Source organism: Chiloscyllium punctatum, chromosome 11 (assembly GCF_047496795.1).
Source record: "Chiloscyllium punctatum isolate Juve2018m chromosome 11, sChiPun1.3, whole genome shotgun sequence".
In the NCBI taxonomy this organism is placed as follows: Eukaryota; Metazoa; Chordata; class Chondrichthyes; order Orectolobiformes; family Hemiscylliidae; genus Chiloscyllium; species Chiloscyllium punctatum.
Genome location: NC_092749.1, coordinates 7,018,423 through 7,042,991, shown reverse-complemented (window position 1 = coordinate 7,042,991; position 24,569 = coordinate 7,018,423). Strand labels below are relative to the sequence as shown.

Genomic DNA, 24,569 nt, shown 5'->3' with positions numbered 1-24,569 from the left:
CAAATTGATGGGAGTCAGTGAGTCACTGGCTCATTACAACAAACTGAGTTTGCAAAGATTGAATTATATTCCACTTTGGTGAAAGAACAAGCAGCTTTGCTCTGTTACTTTCGGTGTTAGCTCCTGTGATACAACTGCTCCAACACTTACTCTGTGAAGCTGAAACCTCTGAGATGGCTGTGTAAGCCTGCCTTCACACTTACTTTCTTGGTCAGGATCCCTATTTGCTGGTTTGTATTTCCTCTACAGTTCAGTGTGACTAGTTCTGACCCAAGTCAGAAAGAAAGTCTTCCACTTCCACTTTGACACATTGTACACTGAAATACCACACAGCGTGGATAAACCGCATCGTCATTTCATATCATAGGCATCCAAAATGCTCCGTGTTATTCTCCTTGTGACCATGTTGACTTTCTCTGCTGAAACGGGTGAGTATGGGTTCTGTTTGATTTGACCTCAGTAAGAGTTACCCTGGTTTGTGTTCCTGATAATGTCTCGTGTTTGGTTGTTCTGTGTCTTGGAGGGCCTCAGGCCTATTGTTAAATGCCAACTTGTCAATTCTTTGTGATCTGTGTTTCAGCTTCTTCTGCTTCATTGCGTGTATTTCTGACAGGCGAGACATTGTTCATTGAGATTTCAGGAATGGAATTGTTCCTTTACATGCTTTGTGCTGGGTGCGCTGGGACAAGCTTAATCAACAAAATGAGCTTGGACATTTGTAAAAGAGGGAATAAATCATGAGGGTAGACATAGAGAAGTTGTTGTCACTGGAAGGTCAGTCTAGAAAAAAAAAGTGAGAATGAAAAGAAAGAATTCAAACAGACCAAATGAATATCTTGCGAGGAATGTGTTTCCATGGGGAATAGTGAGACTGTGGAACTGACTGTTAAAGCTGGTGTGGACTGTCCTGATCACCACATATCACTGACCTGTCAATGAATATCACTTGTGTGGCCTCCTTTGTAATTGATTGTGATGCAAGTACAAGTTACTGAACCGAAGAAAAACTGCTGAAGGCTGCAACACAAAGGGATGTGGGGTGGGGTGGGGTGGGGAGGGGTGGGGGGTGCTGGTGGTGGGGAGCTTGTGCACAAAACACAGAAAGTTAGCACGCAGCGGCAGCAGGTAATCAGGAATTATAATAGGGTGTTGTCCTTATTTGGAGAATGAAGTAGTAGGAACATTTTATTTTAACTATACAAGCTGCTGGTGAGATCACATCCAATGTATTGGCAGCAGTTTTAGTTCCTTATTTAAGAAAATATATAATTTCATTGGAAGCAGTTTAAAGAAAGTTCACTTGGTTGATCCCTGATATGAACGGATTGACTTCTGAGCAAAGGTTCCAGTTGTGACTCACTGGAATTTCGAAAAATGAGAGGTGATCTCATTGAAACATATAGCATTTTTAAGGGGATTATCAGGGTAGATGCTGACAGGATGATTCCCCTCATGGGAGAGTTTAGAACCAGAGGATATCATCTCAGAATAAAGGAACTTCAATTTAAGACAGAGATGAGGAAAACTTTCTTCTCTCACAGTGTTGGAGACTCTTTGGAACTCCTTGCTACAGAGAGCTGTTGGGGCAGAGTCCTTGTGTATATTTAAGGTTGAGAATGAGGCGAATCATAGGCTATTGGGAAAGGGCAGGAAATTGGATGTGAGGATCGTTGGATCAGCCATGATCCCATGGAATGGTGGTGCAATTTCAAGGGGCCAAATAGCCTACTCCTGCTCCTATATCATCTGGTCTTACAGTCTTAAAGCAGACTGGCAGTCAAACTTCTTGTGGAAAACAGTTAAAGGCTATTTTGTTGAAATAATATTATAATTGAATTTTCCTGAGTGATAAAGAGAAGAGTTTTGAATGAGAAATTACAACTAATAACAGAAAGCAATTTCAAATTGAGCAATAGTTAAGTGTCATGCTCACAAGCTCAGAACACACCACGGCAACAGCGGAATGTTTTAGCAAATACTCTATTGTTGTTCTAAACAGGAGTAAGCTATAAATCAGAAAATTAGAATCTTATTGAGCAAACATCTAAATTGAGGCTGGAAGAGTTAAGTGAATGAGGGAACATTATTGAAGGGATGTAGGAGTTAGATGGATAATGATGCATTGATGTCTTTACAAACATGGTGGGAAGGACCGATATGGACTGAGGAGTTCTGAGGAAAGCTCATTTGACCCAAAACATTAACCCTGATTTCTCTCCACAGACACTGCAAGACCTGCTGAGCTCTTCCAGCAATTTCTGTTTTTTTGTTAACAATACGGACTGGTAGAATAAAAGGTCATCCTTTTTTGTAACTTTTGTGCAATTTTCCTTTGTCAGGACCTGGAATGACAAATCAGAGGGAAAGCTTCTGGTCATATGACAAATTATAACATGGGAATTCGAGAAGGGCATTGGAATGAAATGAGAACTCTCTGTGTGAGAGGTGGATTGAGAAGCATTGTGCTTTTGAGAGTCAATAAACCTAAAAAAAGCCGAACTGTTTGAAATGAAACTCAGCTGAATTACTCTCACAAAACTGTGTATGTGTCTATTTTAAAACTGAACAAAACTTGGCAATGTATTCTCAGCATAAAGAGACTTCAAAATTAACCTTACAGTATGGAAAGAACAAGAGTTAGAAGCATGTCATAGTCATTTCAAAAACACAAACCAGAAAGTAAAAACAATTCCATGAGTTTACATATTGCAGTCAGAAAATCATAGTTAAAATTCCTAGATTTATGTTATGAACTTAAAATGTTTAAGTGCATGAAAATGTTATGAGCAGTGATAATGAAAAGTATAAGTCATTACTGATACCACATCTGGAGTATTGCAGGCAATTTCAGTCTCTTATTTGAGGATGGATGTAGTTGAATTGGAGGCAGATCAGAGAAGGTTCATGAAATTGATTCCAGAGATGAAATGCTTGCCTTATAAAGACAGATTAAGCAATTTAGGTTGATACCCTCTGGAGTTCAGTAGAATGACAGGAGATCTAATGGGTGTATACAAAGTACTGAAAGGGATTGTAAAGGAGACTCAAGGTAGATGGTTCCCCTTGTGAGGCAATCTCAAATGAAAGATCATTGTTTTTGGTTAAGGGGTGGCAGATTTGAAACAGAGATGATGGGAAATTATTTCCTCAAAGTGTCATGAATGTGTTAGATCACTGCTCCAGAGTATGGTGGATGTTGGGACAGTGAGCAAAGTTAAGGAGGAGATGAACAGATTTTTAATTACCAATGGGTGGAAAAGTTATGGAGACTGGGCAGTAAAGTGGAGTTAATTCTGAGATGAGATCAGCCATGATGGTTTTAACTGATGCCGCAGGCACAGGGGCTGAATGGCCTCTTCTTGCTCCTAGATTTTATGTTATTTCATCTGCACCATTACAATTTTGCGATTCTGCAAGTCTGAGAGGGAAGATGTAAATGCTGGAGACAAGATATCTCATTTCTGAGGATCTTTTCCTTCATCAGAAAATGAACTTTAACACATATTTTTGAAACTTGCTGGAATACCACCACCCCCACCCCCACCACCACCCCACTTGCCTGAATGGTTACAGCTTCTACTGCACTCAGGTAACTTGATACTATTCAGGAGAAAGCAGCATACATGATTGACTTCAGACAGAGCTTTCATTAGATAGGGTCATGAGGACAGGCTGATTATCGAGGGGCAGTTGATACTGTGCGTTGATCAGAAAGTACCGAGGGTGTAGTGAGATGGAGGAATAGAATTATATCTTTTTCATCTTATTAAAATTACACGACAAGATATAAGATAGAAGACAAACTGGGGTTATTTTCCTAAGAGCAGAGGAGATTGAGAAGTTACAGGGAGGAGTAAGAGGGGCAGAGAAAATCTAGACTGAAATTGATGTTTCCCTGTGACAGAGGGATGAATGACCAGGGACATAGGTTTCAAGTTAGGTGCAGAAAGTTTAGAGGAGATTTAGGAAAATATGGAATCACCAGAGGGTGGTGGGTCTCTGGAACTCACTGCCTGCTAGGGTGGGAGAGGCAAAAATCCTCAGCACATTGAATAATTATTTGGATGTTCACTTGTGATGCCAAGACATACAATGCTATGGTCCATGTTGGGGAAAGTGGGATTATCATTGTGAGAAAGTTGCTTTTGATTGGTATGGATGGGTTGGGTTGAAGGCCCTTTTTCTGTTCTGTCGATCCTTATGTCTCAATGACTCTAAGACATAAATTCATGGTTATTTGCTCTTTTTTTAGTTCTTGCTCTTCCATCCACAAAAGATTGGTGATGTCTAAATGAGATTTCTTTCCCCTAACAGCAAACAGACCAGTTCTGCTCCAGTCTCCAGCAGTACACAGTGTGATACAGGGTAGCTCTGTCAGATTCCAGTGTCGCATGGAGAATGCCAATGTCAGCAAACTCATTGTTACTTGGTTCACGCAAGGATCTAGCAGACAGGAGCTGCTAACATCTGATTCACGCGACAATGTCCACCGTAACAAAGGAGTGACAGCACGCTTCCAACCTTCCAGGGATGTCTCCAATAACAGCTACATCCTGAACATCACAAATGTACAACTCAGTGACAATGCTGTCTATGTTTGTAGTGTGCAGGGATCGATCTATGGGGCAGGAACCCAGCTGAATGTAACCAGTAAGTAAATATTCGATCCCACTCACAAGCTCACAGGGAAAGCACTAGCACAAGCCTCAGACCAATGAGCAAGGGTAGGGTTTGGTGTGGGTTTGGTGGGGCTGGGGGAAGGTAACAGGAAGGGGAGATGAAAACCCCTACAAGTAGCCTCCTCACACTCTGGAGATTTGTCAGAAGAGCAGAATTGCACCTGCTGCAGCAATGCTCAAGCTCTCTCCAACCTTAGTGGGTGGGAATACAATTCACAGCTTGGCTGAAGACTGCTCTTCGACAAAGAAAGGTGAACCGTTGTGTTGTATAAAACAGCAAGAACTTCCACTTGGATGTGAAGGTTTCATGGAGGCGCAGCCACTTATTTGTGAGGGACAGAGAAGAAGGGAAAGGTTTCCTCCAGGGAAATGGGAAGGAGTGGCTGGTGAGAGATGACACAATGGTTCAGCAGGATTGCTAAGCACTGAGCCATGGGGCTTTGGGGCGAATGGCCTCTTTCCACACTCTGAGGATTCTATTATTTTGAGGAGTAAGCTGTATAAAAAGACAATCAAGCATCTGACATGTGGCTTTAATGGGAATAAATTTAGTGTGACACTAACATAAAAAGGCCATTGTGGTGCAGTTGTAGTGTTGCGGCCTCTGAGACAGGAAGCCAGCATTCAAGTCCCACCTACACCTGAGGTTGCAGTAACATAGACAGCAAAGATTATGAGAATCTTTTCCCCACGATACACATGTTTAAGGAGGTATAAGTTTAAGGGGAGGAGGAAGTGGCTAAGAGGAGATCTAAGGAATTTATTTTCCCTAAAGTGGATGGTAGAAATATGGAAGGTGCTGCCTGAGAGCGGTGGAGGTGGGGTGGAGGGAGAGGTGTAGAGGTACATACTCCCACCACATTGAAGAAACTTCTGGATGGGCACTTCAAATGTCAGGGTACAGTCAGTGATGGACCAGGCACAGGTAAATGGGATTAGTGTAGTTTAGTGTTTATTGATCAGCATGGAGATGGTGGACCAAAGGGCCTTTTTGAGACCATAAGATCATAAGACATAGGAGCAGAAATTAGGCCATTGAGTCTTCTCTACATTCAATCGTGGCTGATAAGTTTCTCAATCCCATTCTTCTGCTTTCTTCCCGTAACCCTTGATTCCCTTGAAAATGAAGAACTTATCTATCTCTGTCTTAAATATACTCAATGATCTAGCCTCCACAGCTTTCTATGGCAATGAATTCCATCGATTCACCACTCTGTGGCTGAAGACATTTCTCCTTATCTCCATTTTAAAAGGAGCTCCCTTTACTCTAAGACTGTGCCCTCGGATCCTAGTCTCTCTGACCAATGGAAACATCTTCCTAACAGCTACTCTGTCCATGTCATTCAGTACTCTGTCTGTTTCAATTAGATCCCACCTCATCCTTCTAAACTTCATTGAGTATAAACCCAGAGTACTCAAAAGTTATGTTAAGCTTTTGATTCCTGGAATATTTTTGTGAACCTTCTCTGAACACGCTCCAAGGCCTGTACTTCCTTCCTTAGATATGGGGCCCAAAACTGCACACAATATTCCAAATGTGGTCTGACCAGAGCCCTATAGAGCCTCAGAAGTACATCCTGCTTTTATATTCTATGCTGCATACTATATGATCTTCCTAACCGCATATATACATCGCCATTTCCGACGAGTGTCTGTCACATTAAGGGAAGCGTCACTGCTTGCTCAGACATGACTGTCGACCAGAAGAACTGCCAGGGGCCAGCATCAAAAGGAAGGCAGACCATTGGCTGCTGGAGCACCGGCAGAGAGAAATTAGTGTTTTCCAAGACACTGGGTGGTTACAGCTGTCTCTCGTGGGGAAATGGAAGAGTTTCCACCTTAGAAGCAAAGGAAATGCCAATGTGCTGATAAAAGTCCTTATGAGATCGAGTATAGAGGGACCACTGGTTAAGGTTTAATCAGAGACTGGACTTGGAATGGGTCTGCTCAGAGTTCAGCTCCTTTCAAGCTGCATTGACCAAGGGTTCAGCTTAGAGCAAAATATACACCTCAATAGAGAAAAAAGCAGCACAGAAAGACTAGTGCAAGTCTGAAACAAACAATTGGTGGAGATGTTTTCCAAGAGGTATATGGTTAGATTATTAAACCAGAAATATTGGCAATGTTCTGGAGACATGGGTATGAATCCCACCACAGAAGATGCTGGCATTTGAACTCAATAAAAACAGTTATTGAGTTTTGAGTCAATAACAACAGTTGTTATTGACTGAAAGAACTCTTTCAGTTGTTAACTGACAGAAAGAACTCAGCTGGTTCATTTATGTCCCTTTGGGAAGAAAAATTATCGACCATAAGATATATGAGCAGAATTAGGCCATTTGGCCTATTGAGTTTGCTCCACCATTGCTGTCCTTACCTGATCTGGCCTACACATGACTCCAGATTACTTTTAACTGCCCTCTGGGTAATTGGGGAAGGACAATAAATGCTTGCCCTATAGGTTTTAAATGCAGATTAGGGTGAAAAGAAAGAGAAGGTGTATGACTGGAACAGAGTCAGCCAGGTGGACCTCAGAATTCTCTGATTGGGACTGTTAATCTGGTCCAACCAGGGAGTTCAGGCTGGCAGATAGAAACAGGAGTGCCGGGGTTGTGTTCACTCTGCAAGCTGGCTCTAAGGGAGCTGGATCAGTGTCAAATATGATAGACATGTAAATAAAGGGTGACTTGTTGACAGGATATCACTTCTGTAGAGTTATTTCACAGGGAATGTGAGCATCTTTTGTCAAAATCTTTGTGATTTCATATTGATGATTTCATGGAATCTTCAACAGAGAAAAAGAGAACAGATTGCTCAGGATGCATCTTCGAGGTGGGGAGATGTTAGGAGTGTGGGGAATAGGGACTGTCGAATTTTAGCTGCATTTACTAACTTCCTTTCAGTATAGATGCACCTCCCCATTTCTTTCCAAGTTTACTTCTTTACTTATGTGAATTTTGATGATATTTTTCAGGTCAGTAGATTACAAAAGTCAACTCTCTTTTAACAATCAAGAAAATCTTGTAAAGTGATTCAGACAGTGTGGAAACAGGCCATTCAGCCCATCGAATCTGCACTGACCCTCTGAAGAACATCCTACCCAAACCCAGATCCTCCAACCTTATCCCTCCATTGATGTGAATGATCGAGAAGGGAGTTAGAAGGGAGACATTGATCACCCCCTCCTCACCGATAAGAGCCGAAAGAGAGTTGGTTGTAATTGTTGGAGGCAGCCATCTTGGGTCCAGGTGGTATCTGTGTGAGTTCCTCAGGGTAGTGTCCGAGGGCCAACTATCTTTAACTGTTTCATCTTCCTTCGGGCATAAGGTCAGACGTACCACAAGTCAATAAAGAAAAGGTCAGGATTGGGTTCATTCTTTTTCCTGTGGTTGATCTGTTTCTCTGTTTGCAGTTCCTGCAGTGGGAATGAACAGAGAGCTGTGGATTGTCTGGATCACTGTGGGGGCTGTACTGGGAGCTATTGTCATCGCTGGAGCCACTGTTCTCTTCTGTATCAGATGCACTCGGTGTCAGAAACTGTCATCCTGTAGGTGGAAATCAATCTTTCACTGAAAAGGCCACTTGGGGAGAAGTTTGTCTCATTATTGAAGGTGGAGGAAAGGCGGGGAAGAGAAATGTTGGAGGCATCAGAGGCAGCCTCTGTGAAGAAAGAAAGAGAGACCAAGTTGCTTTTTTCATCAGAAATGCAAGATTTTAGAAATGGAGAGTTGTTCACAGAAGTACACAACCAAAGGAAAGGGCTAATGCTGTCTCATGTCTGAAAGTCCAATTGCATTTCTGATTTTATTTTAGAATTCCCGTATCTGCAGCACTTTAACATTCAGTCCCTCCACCACTGACCCTCAGTCACAGCAGTGAGTAATATCTTTAAGAAATTCAACAAAGATCTTCAGATGGCACATTCCAAACACAAGGCCACTTCCATCTAGAAGGATAAGGGCAGTAAATATATTGAAATACCACCTGCTATAAGTTCCCATCCAAGCCACTCACCAACCCAACATGGAAATAAATCCTAGAATTCCTTCCCGAAGGGCATTGTGGGTCAACCTACAGTTCAGGGATGGTAGCAGTTTAAGAAATTCTCTTTCTGGTCACCCTTTTGTCTTTGATGTATTTATAGAATCCCTTTAGATTCTCCTTAATCGTATTTGCCAAAGCTATCTCATGTCTCCTTTCTGCCCTCCTGACTTCACTCTTAAGAATACTCTGACTGCCTTTATTCTCTTTTAGATATTCACTCAATCACTGGTGTTTATTCCTAACATATGCTTCCTTCTTATTCTTAACGAAAATGTCAATTTCTCGAGTCACTCAGCATTCCCTAGACTTCCCAGCTTTGCCCTTCAGCAGGAACATACTGTCTCTGGACTCCCATCATCTCATTTTTGAAAGCTGTACATTTTCCAGCTATCCCTTCGAATACTGCGAATACTGCCCCAATCAACTTTTAAAACTTCTGGCTTAATACTGTCAAGATTGGTATGCCCCCAATTTAACTTTTAGATCCAGTCAATCCTTTTCCAATATTACTTTAAAACTAATAGAATTACGATTGCTGGTCCCACTGACACCTCAGTCACCTACTCTGCCTTATTTCCCAAGAGCAGGTCAAGTTTTTTGCCTTGTCTAGGAGGTACACCCACATACTGAATCAGAATTTTTTTTTTTTTTGCATTTACTTAACAAATTGCTCTCCATCCAAACCCTTAACACATTGGCAGTCCAGTCTATGTTTAAAATCCCCTACCATAACCACACTATTATTCTTGCAGATAACTGTGATCTCTGTACAAATGTGATTCTCAATTTCATGCTGACTCTATATTACAATTCCAATAAGTTAATCATCCCTTTCTTGTTTCTCTGTTCCACTCAAATAACTTCCCAGGAATGTCCTCCCTACGTGCAGCTGTAAACTTATGCCTAATCAAAAGTGTCACTGCTTTTCTTGCCCCTTCCTATCCTTCCAGTCAGATCTAAACCCTGGAACATTAAGCTGCCTGTCCTGTCCAACCTTGAGCCACATCACTGTAATTGCTGTAATATCCCTGGGTGGCACAGTGGTTAGCACTGCTGCCTCACAGCGCCAGAGACCCGGGTTCAATTCCTGCCTCAGGCGACTGACTGTGTGGAGTTTGCACATTCTCCCCGTGTCTGCGTGGGTTTCCTGCGGGTGCTCCGGTTTCCTCCCACAGTCCAAAAATGTGCAGGTGAGGTGAATTGGCCATCCTAAATTATCTGTAGTGTAGGTAAGGGGTAGATGTAGGGGTATGGGTGGGTTGCGCTTCGGCGGGGCGGTGTGGACTTGTTGGGCCGAAGGGCCTGTTTCCACACTGTAAGTAATCTAATCTAATCCCAGTCCCACGTTTCCAACCATGCCCTGAGTTCATCTACTTTACTTGTTTGGCCTCTTGCAGTTTAAGTTATCAGTCCTACCTTGGTCTCTGCTTTGTTCCTGCCTGCCCTGACCATTTGACTCATTCCTTTTCCCAACTGTACTAGTCTCAGACTGATCTCTTTTCTCACTATCTCCTGAGGTCCCACCCTACCCCCTTACAAGTTTAAATGTATTAGCAAATCTCCCTGCCAGTATATTAGTCCCCTTCCAGTTCAGGTGCAATCTAATCTTCTTATGCAGGTCACTTCTACCCAGAAGAGATTCCAGTGATCCAAAGATATGAATCTTGTTCCCCTGTACCAATGTAGAATTAATTTACAGAGGAAGAGGTGAATGTGGGTACAGTTACATCAGTTAAAAGACATTTAGATAAGTACATGAATGAGAAATTTTTGGAGAGATATGGATCAAGTGTTGGCAGGTCGAAATAGTTTAATTTGGGATTAAGGTGGGCATGGACTGCTTGGACTGAAGGGTGTGTTTCTGTGTTGCATGTCTCTATGACTATTTGAGTGCAACAGAGCTTGATGTTTCTGTCCTTTTGTCTATCCTCAGTCTTGGTGACCTTTTTTTTCTCTTACAGCCTCAGCTACTCGTTCTGTTGATACTTTGCCAACCCTGGATTGTGAACCCACCCCTCTTTCTGGAGACACACAGGTTGGTTGGGTTGTTTTGTGCCAGGTGTTTTGCAGCTCATTCAGCTCGATGTTTCAGATGGGGCAGCAAAGCAATGTTCATGATGTCCGTCACTCTGTGTGCCATCTGTGGGCATTTCTGGAGGCCTTTCTTCTTGCCTTGCCCCGTGATTGAAGTGTGGTGTTCCTCACACTGTATTGAACTGATTGACTCCCTATAATGGAGGCAGGCAATGTTATATGACTCTGAAAGAAGCAGTATTTGATCCGTGGGTATACATTCACTGTCATGTTGCAGTGTTGTGTTGAACTAGGAGAAAGTGAGGACTTCAGATGCTGGAGATCAGAGCTGAAAAATGTGTTGCTAGAAAAGCGCAGCAGGTCAGGCAGCATCCAAGGAGCAGGAGAATCGACGTTTTGGGCATAAGCCCTTCTTCAGGAATGAGGAGGGTGTGCCAAGTAGGCTAAGATAAAAGGTGGGGAGGAGGGACTTGGGGGAGGGGCGTTGGGAATGCGATAGGTGGAAGGAGGTTAAGGTGAGGGTGATAGGCCAGAGAGGGTGTGGGGGGGCGGAGAGGTTGGGAAGAAGATTGCAGGTCAAGAAGGCGGTGCTGAGTCTGAGGGTTGGGACTGAGAAAAGGTGGGGGGAGGGGAAATGAGGAAGCTGGAGAAATCTGCATTCATCCCTTGTGGTTGGAGGGTTCCTAGGCGGAAGATGAGGCGCTCTTCCTCCAGGCGTCATGTTGCCATGGTCTGGCGATGGAGGAGGCCAAGGACCTGCATGTCCTTGGCGGAGTGGGAGGGGGAGTTAAAGTGTTCAGCCACAGGGTGGTTGGGTTAGTTGGTCTGGGTGTCCCAGAGGTGTTCTCTGAAAAGTTCCGCAAGTAGGCGGCCTGTCTCCCCAATGTAGAGGAGGCCACATCGGGTGCAGCGGATGTAGTAAATGATGTGTGGAGGTGCAGGTGAATTTGTGATGGATATGGAAGGATCCCTTGGGGCCTTGGACGGAAGTGAGGGGGGAGGTATGGGCGCAAGTTTTGCATTTCTTATGATTTCAGGGGAAGGTGCCGGGAGTGGAGGTTGGGTTGATGGGGGGTGTGGACCTGACGAGGGAGTCGCGGAGGGAGTGTTCTTTCTGAAACACTGATAGGGGAGGGGAGGGAAATATATCCTTGGTGGTGGGGTCTGTTTGGAGATGTGTTGAACTACAACATCACACTGTGTAGGCCACTGAGAAAATGGACAGCAGCAGGAAATGCACCCGATGGAACTCTAGCACTTTTACCTGAAAGTGGGATGACTTCTGACTTGGGGATATCGAGTGAGATGGAGCAATCAAACCAAGAAATGTGAATGCTTTAAATCTGAAACAAAACCAGAAACTGTTGGAGGAACTCACATGCCTGGTAGCAGCTGTGGAAAGATGAACAGAGTTAATATTTCAGGTCCAATGACCCTTTATCAGAGCTGATAAACTGCTCCCATTAAGGCTCACTGGACCCAAAATGTTCACTCTGCTTTCTTCCCACAGATGCTGCCACAGCTGTGAGGTTATCCAACAGTGTCTGTTTTTGATCGAGTAAGCAGAGTTGGGGAGTATTTTAAACATTCAAACATCATGTGGCCTTTGTTTTACAATGTTGGGAAGATAATCTCTGATGATAAACCAGGAGACCTGTCCACAACACAGAGCTTCAAGCAGTATATAGACTATTTTAATTGTGATAAAATCACAATGCCACCTACAGAAGGTCTGACATTATATACTGGAATATATATGTGTGTACATAGCTCTGTAAATGCCCCAAAACACACAGCCTTTCACACCAAGAAAGGAGAGCAAAATAAGCATCTCTCTCTCTTTCTGAAGAGGTTCACTTGAGAAAAAAAAACAAACATTTCTGGCTAATATGGCTCATTGTTGAGGGTGTGGATTTTTAAAAAATCCATCCATGGAATGTGGGTATTGTTGACACGGCTGATAAAGAGTTGAGCTGATAAAAAGCACATCAGGTCAGACAGCATCAGAAGAAGAGGGGAGTGGATGTTTCAGGTTGTAACCTTTCATCAGTCCTGATGCAGGGTTGCAACCTGAAAATTAACTCCCCTCCTCTTCTGATTCTGTCTGACCTGCTGTGTTTTCTCCAGCTCCACTCTTTATCCACATTGACTCTCTTTCATCTGCAATTCTCACTATCTTCTAGTTGCTGACAAGGCTGACAATCCTGAATGTCCAGAGAGTAACATTAGCTGTGGGTCTGGAGTCAAATGAATGTCAGGACAGAGAAAGTTAGCAGTTTCCTTCTCTAAAGGACTTAAGTGAACCATATAGACTTCCCCCAAAAATCATTTCATTTCTGATTTGTATTGAATCCAAACACCCCCAGCTGCCATGAAGAGGATTTGAACTCAGGTCCCCAGAACATTACTTGGTTTTTGAATTAGTGGTCTAGTGATATAACACAAGGCCATCACCTTCCCCCTCTAAGGTTCTCTGGCCTTTTGGTTTGTGTGGGTGGCTGTCCCCAAATTGAGGCAGTTATTTATGGGATCTTTGTAACTCCCAGCTTGCTGAGGAAAGGCAGTACAGGTATTGAGAACTCCTCCAGTCACTCTCCAAGAGAACAATCAAGTTTCACAATGAAAGACTTTTCCTGAAACAGGAGAGCTGAGCTGAGAACTCCTTCCTTTCAGACAACTGAACAGCAGCTACTCCAAACATTATCCAAAATACAACCACAATGTGACCCAGGGCACGGGATGGGGAGTATTGCCTACCATCAAGAAGTGTGGCATTCACAAAATGCCTGACTGAAAAGACTTGTGCTGTGTTTTTATTGATCTCCCTAAAATAAAACAATTCACAGGAACCCCACCGCACCTTGATTGGGGTTGAGTAAAGCAGGAAGCATGAAAACTCTCAGAGGGGCTGCTGCAGCCCATCACCAAAAAGGGCAAGTTTCAAAACAAAACCTTCCCTCAATAAGGAGTCAGCTGCTCCAGAAGTGGCTCTCCTTCCAAGCTCATTTCCTTGACTGAAGCCCAGGCACTCATACAGACCCTGCCCTGTGAAATTTGCCTGATATAGAAACCTTGAAGTTAGTCGCAGGGGTAGGCCATTCGGTATAACCATGGCTGATCATCATCTGACTCCATCCCCGATCCCACTTTCTCCCCATACCCTTTGATCCCTTTAGCCCTAAGAACTATATCTAACTTCTTTTTAAAAATAAACAATGCTTTGGCCTGAATCATTTTTTGTGGCAGAAAATTCCACAGGCGCTCCAATCTCCGAATGAAAACATTTCTCTTCATCTCTGTCCTAAATGGCCCACTGTTGATTCTTAAACTATGACCCCTGGTTCTAGATTCTGTCATCAGGAACATCCTTCATGTATTTACCTTGTCTAGTCCTGGGGGTTTTATAGGTTTTTATGAGATTACCCCATCATTCTTCTGAACTCCAGTGAATATAATCCTAACCGATTCAGTCGCTCCTTCTACATCAGAACTGCCACTCCAGGAATCAGTCTGGTAAACCTTTCCTGCAGTCCCTCCTTAGCCACAACATCCTTCTTCAGATAAGGACACCAAAACTGCGCTCAATATTCCAGGTCTGGTCTTACTAGGGCTCTGCACAATTGCAGCAAAACACCCCTGTTCCTGTATTCAAATCCTCTCAACATTCCAGTTACCTTTTTCACTGCCTGCTGCTCCTTCATGCTTTCTTTCAGTGTCTGGTTCACCAGGACCCTCAGGTCACATTGCACCTCCCTCTTTCCCAATCTGCCACCATTCTGATAATAATCTGTCTTCCTGTTTTTGCTACTAAAGGAGACGACCTCACTTGGATCTACATTTAAACTGTGTCTGTCATGTATTTGCCCATTTTCTTAGCTTGTCCAAATCACACTGAAGGCCCAATTTATTAACCTTTATTTGATTTGATTTATTTTAGCCACATGTCCATAAATACAGTAAAATAAGCTTTGTTTTGCGAGCAGTCTAAGTATATCATACCAAACAAGGGGCATTCAAGTCATAGGGTGCTCAGGCAGAGCGAGACATATAAGGTTACAGCTGCACATGAGGTTCACAAAACAAGATCAACATTATTTGAAGTTAAAGGTTCCATCCAGCTGTGTAATAATGGCAGGGAAGAAATTAATCTTAAACCTGGTGAAGCATTTGTTCAAACTTCTGTTCCTCTCTGCAAACTATTTGTGTCCCTCTCATGACCTACCTTCCCAAATGTTTTAGTGTCGTCTGCAAATTTGGCTACAGTACATTCGCTTCCTTCCTCTCAGACACTAATACAGATTGTAAACAGTTACAGTCCCCCAGCACTGACCCCTGTGGAAATCAATGGGCACAGATCTCCCCTTTATATTCACTCACCATGCAATGGCTGTTTGCCACTTCTCTATACACGCCATTGTACTACTTCCAATGTGGTGAACTCTTATCTTATGACTTAACCTTTTGTGAGGTACCTTCTTGAATGTCTTCTGCAAGTCCAACACCTGAGATTTAATGAGAGGGAGATTAAAGTATCAAGTATTATGCTACTCAAAGTAACCTTCCTGATTTCATTTTTTTGAAGGTTCTCGAGAAGCCTAAGAAATCAAGAACAACCCAACAAGTTGCCTGTAACTCCCCAAATGATGGAATCACAATCATTTCAAACCAAAACCCAACATACTACAGCTTCGAGGCAAAAGTTTGCAGCAATAGCCAAATGCAGGGGACTGAAGCAGTTCCAGGAAAATGCAGGCGTGACAGAAAAGTTGAAAAACAGCAACAGGAAGTCATGAAATGCGATACTGATGAAGAAATCTATGCAAATTACAGTCAGATTAACCATCGTCACAAAAAAAAGGTGATTGATTTTTGTTGATACAGCTTTCTTCATGGCACTATGTTTCTTTTTCCCATGGAATCATGGGAGTGCACAGTAAAATAGGACAGAGTCAGCACAGCTTCACCAAGGGGGAGGTCATGCCTGACAAATCTGTTCGAATTGTTTGGGGAGGTAGTGAGCAAGTTGGACAACGGAGACCCTGTGGACATGATTTATTTGGATTTCCAGAAGGCCTTTGACAAGATGGCATAAAGGAGGCTGCTGAATAGAGCTGAATAGATTCCTGAAGAAGGGCTAATGCCCGAAACGTCGATTCTCCTGCTCCTTGGATGCTGCCTGACCTGCTGCGCTATTCAAGTTATATATTAACAATCTGGACAAAGGACCTGAGGGGATTAGAACATAGAACATAGAACATAGAACAATACAGCACAGAACAGGCCCTTCGGCCCACGATGTTGTGCCGAACTTCTATCCTAGATTAAGCACTAATCCATGTACCTATCCAAATGCCGCTTAAAGGTCGCCAATGATTCTGACTCTACCACTCCCACGGGCAGCGCATTCCATGCCCCCACCACTCTCTGGGTAAAGAACCCACCCCTGACATCTCCCCTATACCTTCCACCCTTCACCTTAAATTTATGTCCCCTTGTAACACTCTGTTGTACCCGGGGAAAAAGTTTCTGACTGTCTACTCTATCTATTCCTCTGATCATCTTATAAACCTCTATCAAGTCACCCCTCATCCTTCGCCGTTCCAACGAGAAAAGGCCGAGAACTCTCAACCTATCCTCGTACGACCTACTCTCCATTCCAGGCAACATCCTGGTAAATCTTCTTTGCACCCTCTCCAAAGCTTCCACATCTTTCCTAAAGTGAGGCGACCAGAACTGCACACAGTACTCCAACTGTTGCCTAACCAAAGTCCTGTACAGCTGCAACATCACTTCACGACTCTTGAATTCAATCCCTCTGCTAATGAACGATAATACTCCATAGGCCTTCTTACAAACTCTATCCACCTGAGTGGCAACCTTCAAAGATCTATGTACATAGACCCCAAGATCCCTCTGTTCCTCCACCTGACCAAGAACCCTACCATTAACCCTGTATTCCGCATTCTTATTTGTTCTTCCAAAATGGACAACCTCACACTTGGCAGGGTTGAACTCCATCTGCCACTCCTTAGCCCAGCTCTGCATCATATCTAAGTCCCTCTGCAGCCGACAACAGCCCTCCTCACTGTCCACAACTCCACCTATCTTTGTATCATCTGCAAATTTACTGACCCACCCTTCGACTCCCTCATCTAAGTCATTAATAAAAATTACAAACAGCAGAGGACCCAGAACTGATCCCTGCGGAACTCCACTTGTAACTGGACTCCATGCTGAATATTTACCATCTACCACCACAAGGTTTGTTGTTCAGCTTGCAGATAACACAAAAATATGTGGAAGGACAGGTAGTGTTAAGGAGGCAGGAGGCTGTAGAATGACTTGGATCGGCTGGAAGAATGGGAAAAGACATGTAAAATGGAATATAATTTGTGAAAGAGTGGGATTAGGCATTTTGGGAGGAGGAATATTTGTAAATCGGGAAAAAACTTTGGAAATCCAAAGGACAAAGGAACATGGGAGGCCTAGTTAAGAATTCTCTGAACAATTGGCAGCAAGGACAGCAAATGCAATGTGAGCTCCCATTTCAAGAGAGCTAGAATACAAGAACAGAAATTACTGTTCAGGTTATATAAGGCTCTGGTCAAACCACATTTGGAATATTGTAAGCAGCTTTGGATGCCATATCAAAGGAAGGATGTTCTGGCCTGGGAGGTGCTCCAGAGGAAGTTTGCAAGAATGATCCTGGGGATGAAAGGATTATCATATGAGAAGCAGTTGAAGATTCTGAGTATCTACTCGATGGAGTTTAGATAGATGAGGAAGGATCTGATTAAAACTTACAGAATGCAGAGAGGCCTGGTAGGGTGGACGTGGAGAATATGTTTCCACCAGAAGGGGAGACTAAGGTCTAAGGGCACAGCTTCAGAATGAAAAGACAACTTTTTAGAACTGAGATGAAAGAGTAATTTTTTTCACCCAGAGGGTGGTGAATCAATGGAACCTGTTGTTGCAGAAGGCTATAGAATCTAAGTCACTAAATGTATTTAAGACAGAGATAGATAGGCTGTTGAATCAAAGATTACAGGGAAAAAAATGGGGTTGAGAAACATAGCATTCACAATCAAAAGGTAGAACAGACTTGATGGGCTGAATGGCCTAATTCTGCTCCTATATCTTATGGATTTATAGTCAAGCCTAATTCGTCATTGTGTATCAGTACTATCCTGTTGAAGTTGCACATTAAAGCTCCATCTTTTTCCATATCTAAGAGTAACTGCTGTTACACAAGGTTTGTCAACACATTTTGGACATTCAAATGTGCATTATACTAGTAGCAGCTCTCTTGTGCAGTTCTTGTGCAGTGCGTGTGACCAGTGTTAGAGTAATCTATCATCATATATTTAAGGCTGAGTTAGACAAATTTTTAATCAGGAATGGATTCAAGGTTTCTGGGGAAAAGGTAGGAAAGCGGACTGAGTATGATCAGATCAGCTATAATCTCATTGAATGGTGGAGCAGACTCAGAGAGACATAGCATTGTACAGCATAGATACAGGCTCATTGGCCCACTAACAAAACAACAAACAAATACACTAATCCCATTTACCTGCACTTGGTCCATAGTCAACTGTGCCCTGGATTTGAACTGCTCATCCAGAAGCTTCATCAATGTTGTGCCTACAGCACCCTCTCAGGCAGCACTTTCCACATTTCTACCACCCTCTGGAGGAAAAAAATATTTCCTCCGATCTCCTCTAAATCACTTACTCCTCTCCTTAAACCTATGATCTCTGGAACTAAACACCTCTGCCACGGGGATGATTTTCATGATTTATGCTACCTATGCCTCTCATAATTCTGCATATCTCAATGGACTCAATGGGCTGAATGGCCTAATTCTGCTCTTGTATCTTACGTTCTTGTTTCCTTATGTTCTTGTTTCCTTATGGTTTTATTAACGTCTTCATCCTTGTTATACCACACTCGTTATCAGCGCAATCATTTGGGCTCCCTTCATGCACAGCAGGACTCTGAATCTTACAAGCATCCATCATCTAATTCCAACCACTTATTCTTAAATTACAGGAATCCAGTGAACTTCAAGCAGATTCCAACGCAACATATGCGGTAATTATTTCATTGATCATATTTCAAACCAAATCACTGATTTGGACCAAAATAGTAATTGTAACCAATATAATGACTAAAACAATGCAGTGCTTCATCAAATCTAACTCCTCTACCAAAGTGAAATGTTAATCTATTGCATTGACCTTTCATTTCAGAATTTTGATCCACGTTATTAATTCAGTGAACAAAAGGTACGTTGCTGTTAAACACTATTTGCTAAGAGTAAACCTTTATGACTGAGTCACGGACTTCAATAATCTACAGCAAGTATTCTGAGAAATGCAGAGGGTTTTTGTTTGCGTAATGTGAAGTTGATGACTTGGAAAAAATATTTAAATAAGAAAACCTGGCAGGAGTTTTGAATGCAGCTTCCAGACCAGCATGGGTTGGTGGGGCCAAATGGCTGTTTGTGCATCATACATCGCATCCAATATGAAATGTAACCTTTCACTTGAAAAAATGACTTTCTCCGATTTGCAATGTCTGAGCTCTGTATGATCACACTGAAACTCATTTCAAGTTGTGCATTCCTTAGTTTTCCATGGAAAATGGCTTCAATATCCCACACTAGGCATTTAATTATTGAACAACGTTACTCTAAAGAGATCCACTAATTTCAAAAAGATAGTCACTTGCTGAATAACAGGAGTGAAGTTGTTTGGAGTTATTATTGAGAGGGCAATAAATGTATGGAACCCATTGCTGCAGAGCGCTGTAGAAACCAAGTCATTGAGTGTATTAAAGACAGAGATAAATAGGGTCTTGATTGGTAACAGGATCAATAGTTACAAGGAGAGGCAGGAGAATCAGGTTGAGAAACATATCAGCCATGATCAAATGGCAGAGCAGACTCAATGGGCCGAATGGCCCAATTATGTTCCTCTACCTTATGGTGTTACAGTGCTGGGCATGTGGAAGTATCAGGGTAATTAAGAATACCCCCCTCCCCCTCCCCCACCAAGCTATTATGAGCAGAAACCTCATTATCAAATGATTCACAATAACAGTTTCTGTTGCCAACTCATGGTAACACAACATACCCAAACTCCTCAGCCAATCATTGTACCCAGTGAGGATGCAGAATCAGCAGTGAATATTCCCCTCTCCTCTTGGGCTGCCATTTGTTGTCCATCACTCCTTGATTTTGAACTGAGGGTTTCACTTGACCATTTCAGAGGACAGTAAACAGGCAATCACATTGCTGTGGGTCTGGAGTCACCTTTCAGCCAGATCAATTCAGAGCAGCAAATGTCCTTCATGAACTTGATGGGCTTTTGTGACAATCTGGTAGTTTCATCAACTAAGCATGGGTCACCATCGGCTGCTCTCTCATTTGAGAGATACAACTGGTGGGGGTTTAACTTTAGAGTCACCATGCCTCAGGTGAGGGGAAAGGTCAAGAAGGTGAGTCCTTCACGGTAACCTCAGCCAGTGCAGTAACTGAACTCATGCAGTTGGTGTTAATCTGCATCAGAAACCAACTATCCAGCCAACTGACCCCCTAGAATTTTACAATACACATTACTGAGACCAGCACCGTCTAAACTGGAAATGTATTTACTAATTGAATTTAAATTCCCTCAGCTGCCATATTGAGATTTGAACCTATCACCTCCAACGAGACAAAGGGGTGTGGAGAGCTGCTCTCCTGTAAGACAGCCTCCTAATCACCCATGATCAATCTTAAACACCAAGCCAACTTTGCCCATCAAATACTGGCCAGTGATTGGCTTTTATCAGCATGTACAGAGGTCACCTCAAGAGCTAGGGCTCCATGCTTCCTCGGGGTTGCTTTTAGCAGGAAATGTCCTGAAGTCATTCGTGAAGTCCAGGAGCTGGAAGTGTTAGCTTTGTGAAATCATCCCTGTCAATAACCATATGACACCTGACTAACTACACCAAGAACTGTCTGATTTAACCTGAAGTTACCTGGCATGCACTGACTCTACTCTCATGTCTAACTTTGTTTAATAGGCATTAACAAATGTTGAAGTGACTAATGTAACTTAAAAGGACAAACTTCCTACAAGATATCTTTCTGAAATTAAGCCTGAGAGCTCTGCTCTCTATATTCAGATACAGTTTCCTTTGAGTGAATGAATGGTTTGTTTTGAAATATGGTTTGTCCTTCTCTTCTTCCAGGAAATACTCTATGGTGCTGCTGTGTGATAGGCACTGATTGCCTGAAATGGGAACATTTTCTGATTCAGAATGCTGAGAAGCCTCCCTCACCAGCAGCAGACAGAACCAAGCACAATGGATCAGAGAGACAGAGAGACAGGAAATAGATTGTATAGAGAACTGGAGAGTGAAAACTGTGAGTGTTTACACCTTGTTTCCCAACACACAATGTTTCTGAACTGCATGAATGCTGAATTGGATTAGCTTCCAGCTGATATTGGACATGCCCATTGTGTTGTTGGCATATTTTTCAGAACAGATGCTACTCAGTGTAAGCTTTGCGATGTATTACCAGCTACAGTGAATCAGCACTAGCCTCAGTTCCTTCATATCTAGTTCCTTATAGGCTCCTGCCTGAGATTAAAATGTTCTTTCAATTGTCTATTCATCAGCTGAGTGTGTGTGAGATGCCATGGCTTGTTCATCAGTTTGGCTATCAGCCAGTTACAGGGTTGTTGTTACACTGGTGACTCCTGACCCATGGAATTAGTGCTGATTGAAAAACCAAATCAGCAGACTGTGTCTGGACACAACTACCATAAATACACACTTACAAAGCCAATGATTCCAGTATAATTCCCCACTGTCAGAAGAAAGCAACAGTGGAAATACAACTCACAATGTTGAGAAACCACCATTGGTTACTCAAAGCTGAGAAAGTCTAAGCTCTCAGTTGTGTGAACAGTCAAGAAAGAAAAATCTCATGTCTCATAGAACCAGAACAAAAGGAGCAGTGAAGACAAAAGATTTGAATAGGAAGATACCTGTCTCTGAATGTTGATCAATCTAAAGTGATAGTGTTCAAGAGTAGTTGGGATCTTGTTTTCAGAATCATTCAAACTGTGTTTTATTTCAACAATGCGGCTGTTTTCTTAATTTTTATTTCATTGATGTGCTTCTGTTTTATTCTTAAAGTAAATCTGTAGCACTGTAGACTGTAATTTCAGTAAAAGACTAACATGTTAAATAAACATAACAAAATAAAAGTGATTAAAAAAGACTTGACCAGGAAGAGCATCACCTGAGATCAGAACAATCAACAGGAGCTGACATTAAATTCAAGGCAATTACAAGGGTATAGCAATGTGATTAGCAAGATTGGATGAAGGAAACAGTTTGAAAAGGTCAGGCATTGGAGATGCACTGTAACACATTTCAGGAGATATTTCAGAAATCTCAACAAATATATCTATTCAAAAATGAAGGATGTCAGAAGAGGCATATAATTCAACAAGAGAATAACTGTTGGTTTGAGAATGAAAGAAAAAAGCTGACAGTATAGGAAAGATTAGGTTGAACTTGAGTGCCCAATCCAGTTTGATTCTTATTTTATTTCTTGCTACACTTGTGTGTCTTGGTCATCCAGTTAGGAGGAGCATTCAGAGTGAGCCATTGACTGTGGGTGTGTCCTCCCATCCAGGCCAGACCACGTCAGGGTGACCAGGGTTCCTTCACTGGAAGACATCTGAGAATTTCAGATGGGTTTCCAGGATGATTGATAACCTCATGCGGGACATTACTAATGCAAGCTGCTTCTTCCTGATTTCTAGAGCATGTATCTTTAAAACAGAGCTACAGTCACAAGCTGCCATTTTGCAATGTTACATGACCAATATCTTCTTACATGACTCCGTGTGAGAAAAGATTTCCTGTGTTAAAGGCACGCTACAACAACAAGATATTGTTGTTTAATCTGGCTTGAGCCAATCCAAATATCAGCTTTTACATTCTGATCTAAGATACCTATCTAATGTTGCAGATAGAGACTGGCAAATGACATCATCAACAATAAAGAACCACAGTTGCTGTCCTGCCCCTGGTTTGGGTGTGTTTTCTTCTTCTTTCTGTTTTTGTTGGGTTTTTTTTAAATGTCTGTTCAGCAGATATTTTACATTGGGCTTGATTTTACTGATATAACCAGTTGCTGAATAAAATTCTAATTATCTAATTATTAAACTGTGTGTCTGTTTTAATCCCTGCCCTCCTTTCACTGTTTGATCATGCAGCATTGCCCTCTGAGAAGGACACTGCTTGTCACTGGTCCCTTGAGTGTTTTCTTTCTTCCTAGAGATGGAACACAAATAAAGATTTACACATTTGTTGTTTTTCACCAAAAAAAACTGTGTGTCTGTGTTCTTGAGCTAATTAATTGAAAAGTCTGACCAGGAGCTACTGGCAGCTTGTGTACATTTGAGGTGACAAAGTTTTCACCTCCCATATCACCCTAACCCACTGTGTATTCATGTGTTATCAACAACTGCCTTGGAATGAACAGCAACAGAAATGACAAATGGTTCAAGCCATTTGTTTGAGAGAGGCTGCTGCCCGTGGGATGTGTAACCAATGTCAGAATCGGGGGGGTGTGGCACACTGGCAGTGTCCCTAACTGTAGACCACAAGGTCTGGCATCAAGACTTGACTTTGATTTATTCTCTTGTGGGGCATAGACATCACTGGCTGGGCCAGTATTTATTGCCTGTCCCTAGTAGCCCCATGAGAAGACAATGGTGATCAGACTCCTTGAACTGCTACAGTCCATGTGCTGTAGGTTGACCCACAATGCCCTCAGAGAGGGATTCCAGGATTTTTATTCAGTGATAGTGAAGGAATGTTGATATATTTCCAAATCAGGATGATGAATGGCTTAGAGGGGAACTTGCATTTTGTGGTGTTTTAATGTATCTGCTGCCCTTGTCCTTCTAAATGGAAGTGGTTGTGGATTTGGAAGGTGCTGTATGAGGATCTTTGGTGTATTTCTGCAGTGTATCTTGTAGATGGTACACACTGCTGCTACTAAGCTGCAGTGGGAAAGGAAATGGATGCTTATGGATGTACAGCCAATCAAGCAACTGTTTTGTCCTTCTTGAGTGTTGTTGTAGATGCACTCATCCAGGCAAGTGGGGGACATTCCATCACACTCCTGATTTGTGCCTTCTCGATGATGGATAGACTTTGTTGAGTCATGAAGTAATATATTCACTGCAGTATTCCTAGCCTCTGACCTGCTTGTGTAACCACTGAATTTATGTTGGTGAGTCTAGTTGAGTTTCTCGTCAATGGAAACTCCAAGGATATTGGTAATGGGAGATTCAGTGATGGTAATGCAATTGAATGCAAAGGGTTGTGGTTAGATTGTCTCTTATTGGAGATAGTCAATGCCTGGAATTTGTGTGTTGTGAATGTTATTGTCTGCCCAAGCCTAGAGTATGTTCAGATCTTGTGGCATTGGAACATTGACTACAGAGGGGCTGGTGAGAAGCAACCAAGGAAGGTTCTGGAAGAAGTCAGCTCAATCAACATGACTGTGTTGATAGTCTTGGCTGCTCAGAAAGCATGTTTGCAGACTGAGTTTATCATGAGCCTGAGAGTGGTGACATTTTGAAATTACAAGCAACTTACCTTTTGTCGGTGTAGCCTGCTGGGAATAGAGAACAGGAGTGAGAGACATGAGTTTGGTAATGAATGGGTAAGGGTGTGTAATCAGTTCTTGGATGATTCTCTAGTTGATAAGGTTAACAATGGCAGGAGAATCCATCC

General features: G+C 42.5%; 1 protein-coding gene across 2 annotated transcripts; it reads left to right on the top strand.

Moving 5' to 3' along the window:
- Positions 1 to 330: 330 nt before the first annotated feature.
- Positions 331 to 22,264, top strand: LOC140482567 (uncharacterized). Of its 2 annotated transcripts, XM_072580095.1 has the most exons (8): positions 331 to 428; positions 4,315 to 4,650; positions 8,092 to 8,226; positions 10,685 to 10,758; positions 15,340 to 15,615; positions 18,807 to 18,848; positions 19,007 to 19,042; positions 20,994 to 22,264. In XM_072580095.1, the coding sequence occupies exons 1-7, from the start codon at positions 377 to 379 to the stop codon at positions 19,025 to 19,027; spliced, it is 936 nt and encodes a 311-aa protein (XP_072436196.1). In that variant the 5' UTR covers positions 331 to 376; the 3' UTR covers positions 19,028 to 19,042; positions 20,994 to 22,264. The 2 variants fall into 2 exon arrangements, with proteins under 2 accessions (XP_072436196.1, XP_072436197.1); XM_072580096.1 differs by lacking the exon at positions 8,092 to 8,226.
- Positions 22,265 to 24,569: the final 2,305 nt, after the last annotated feature.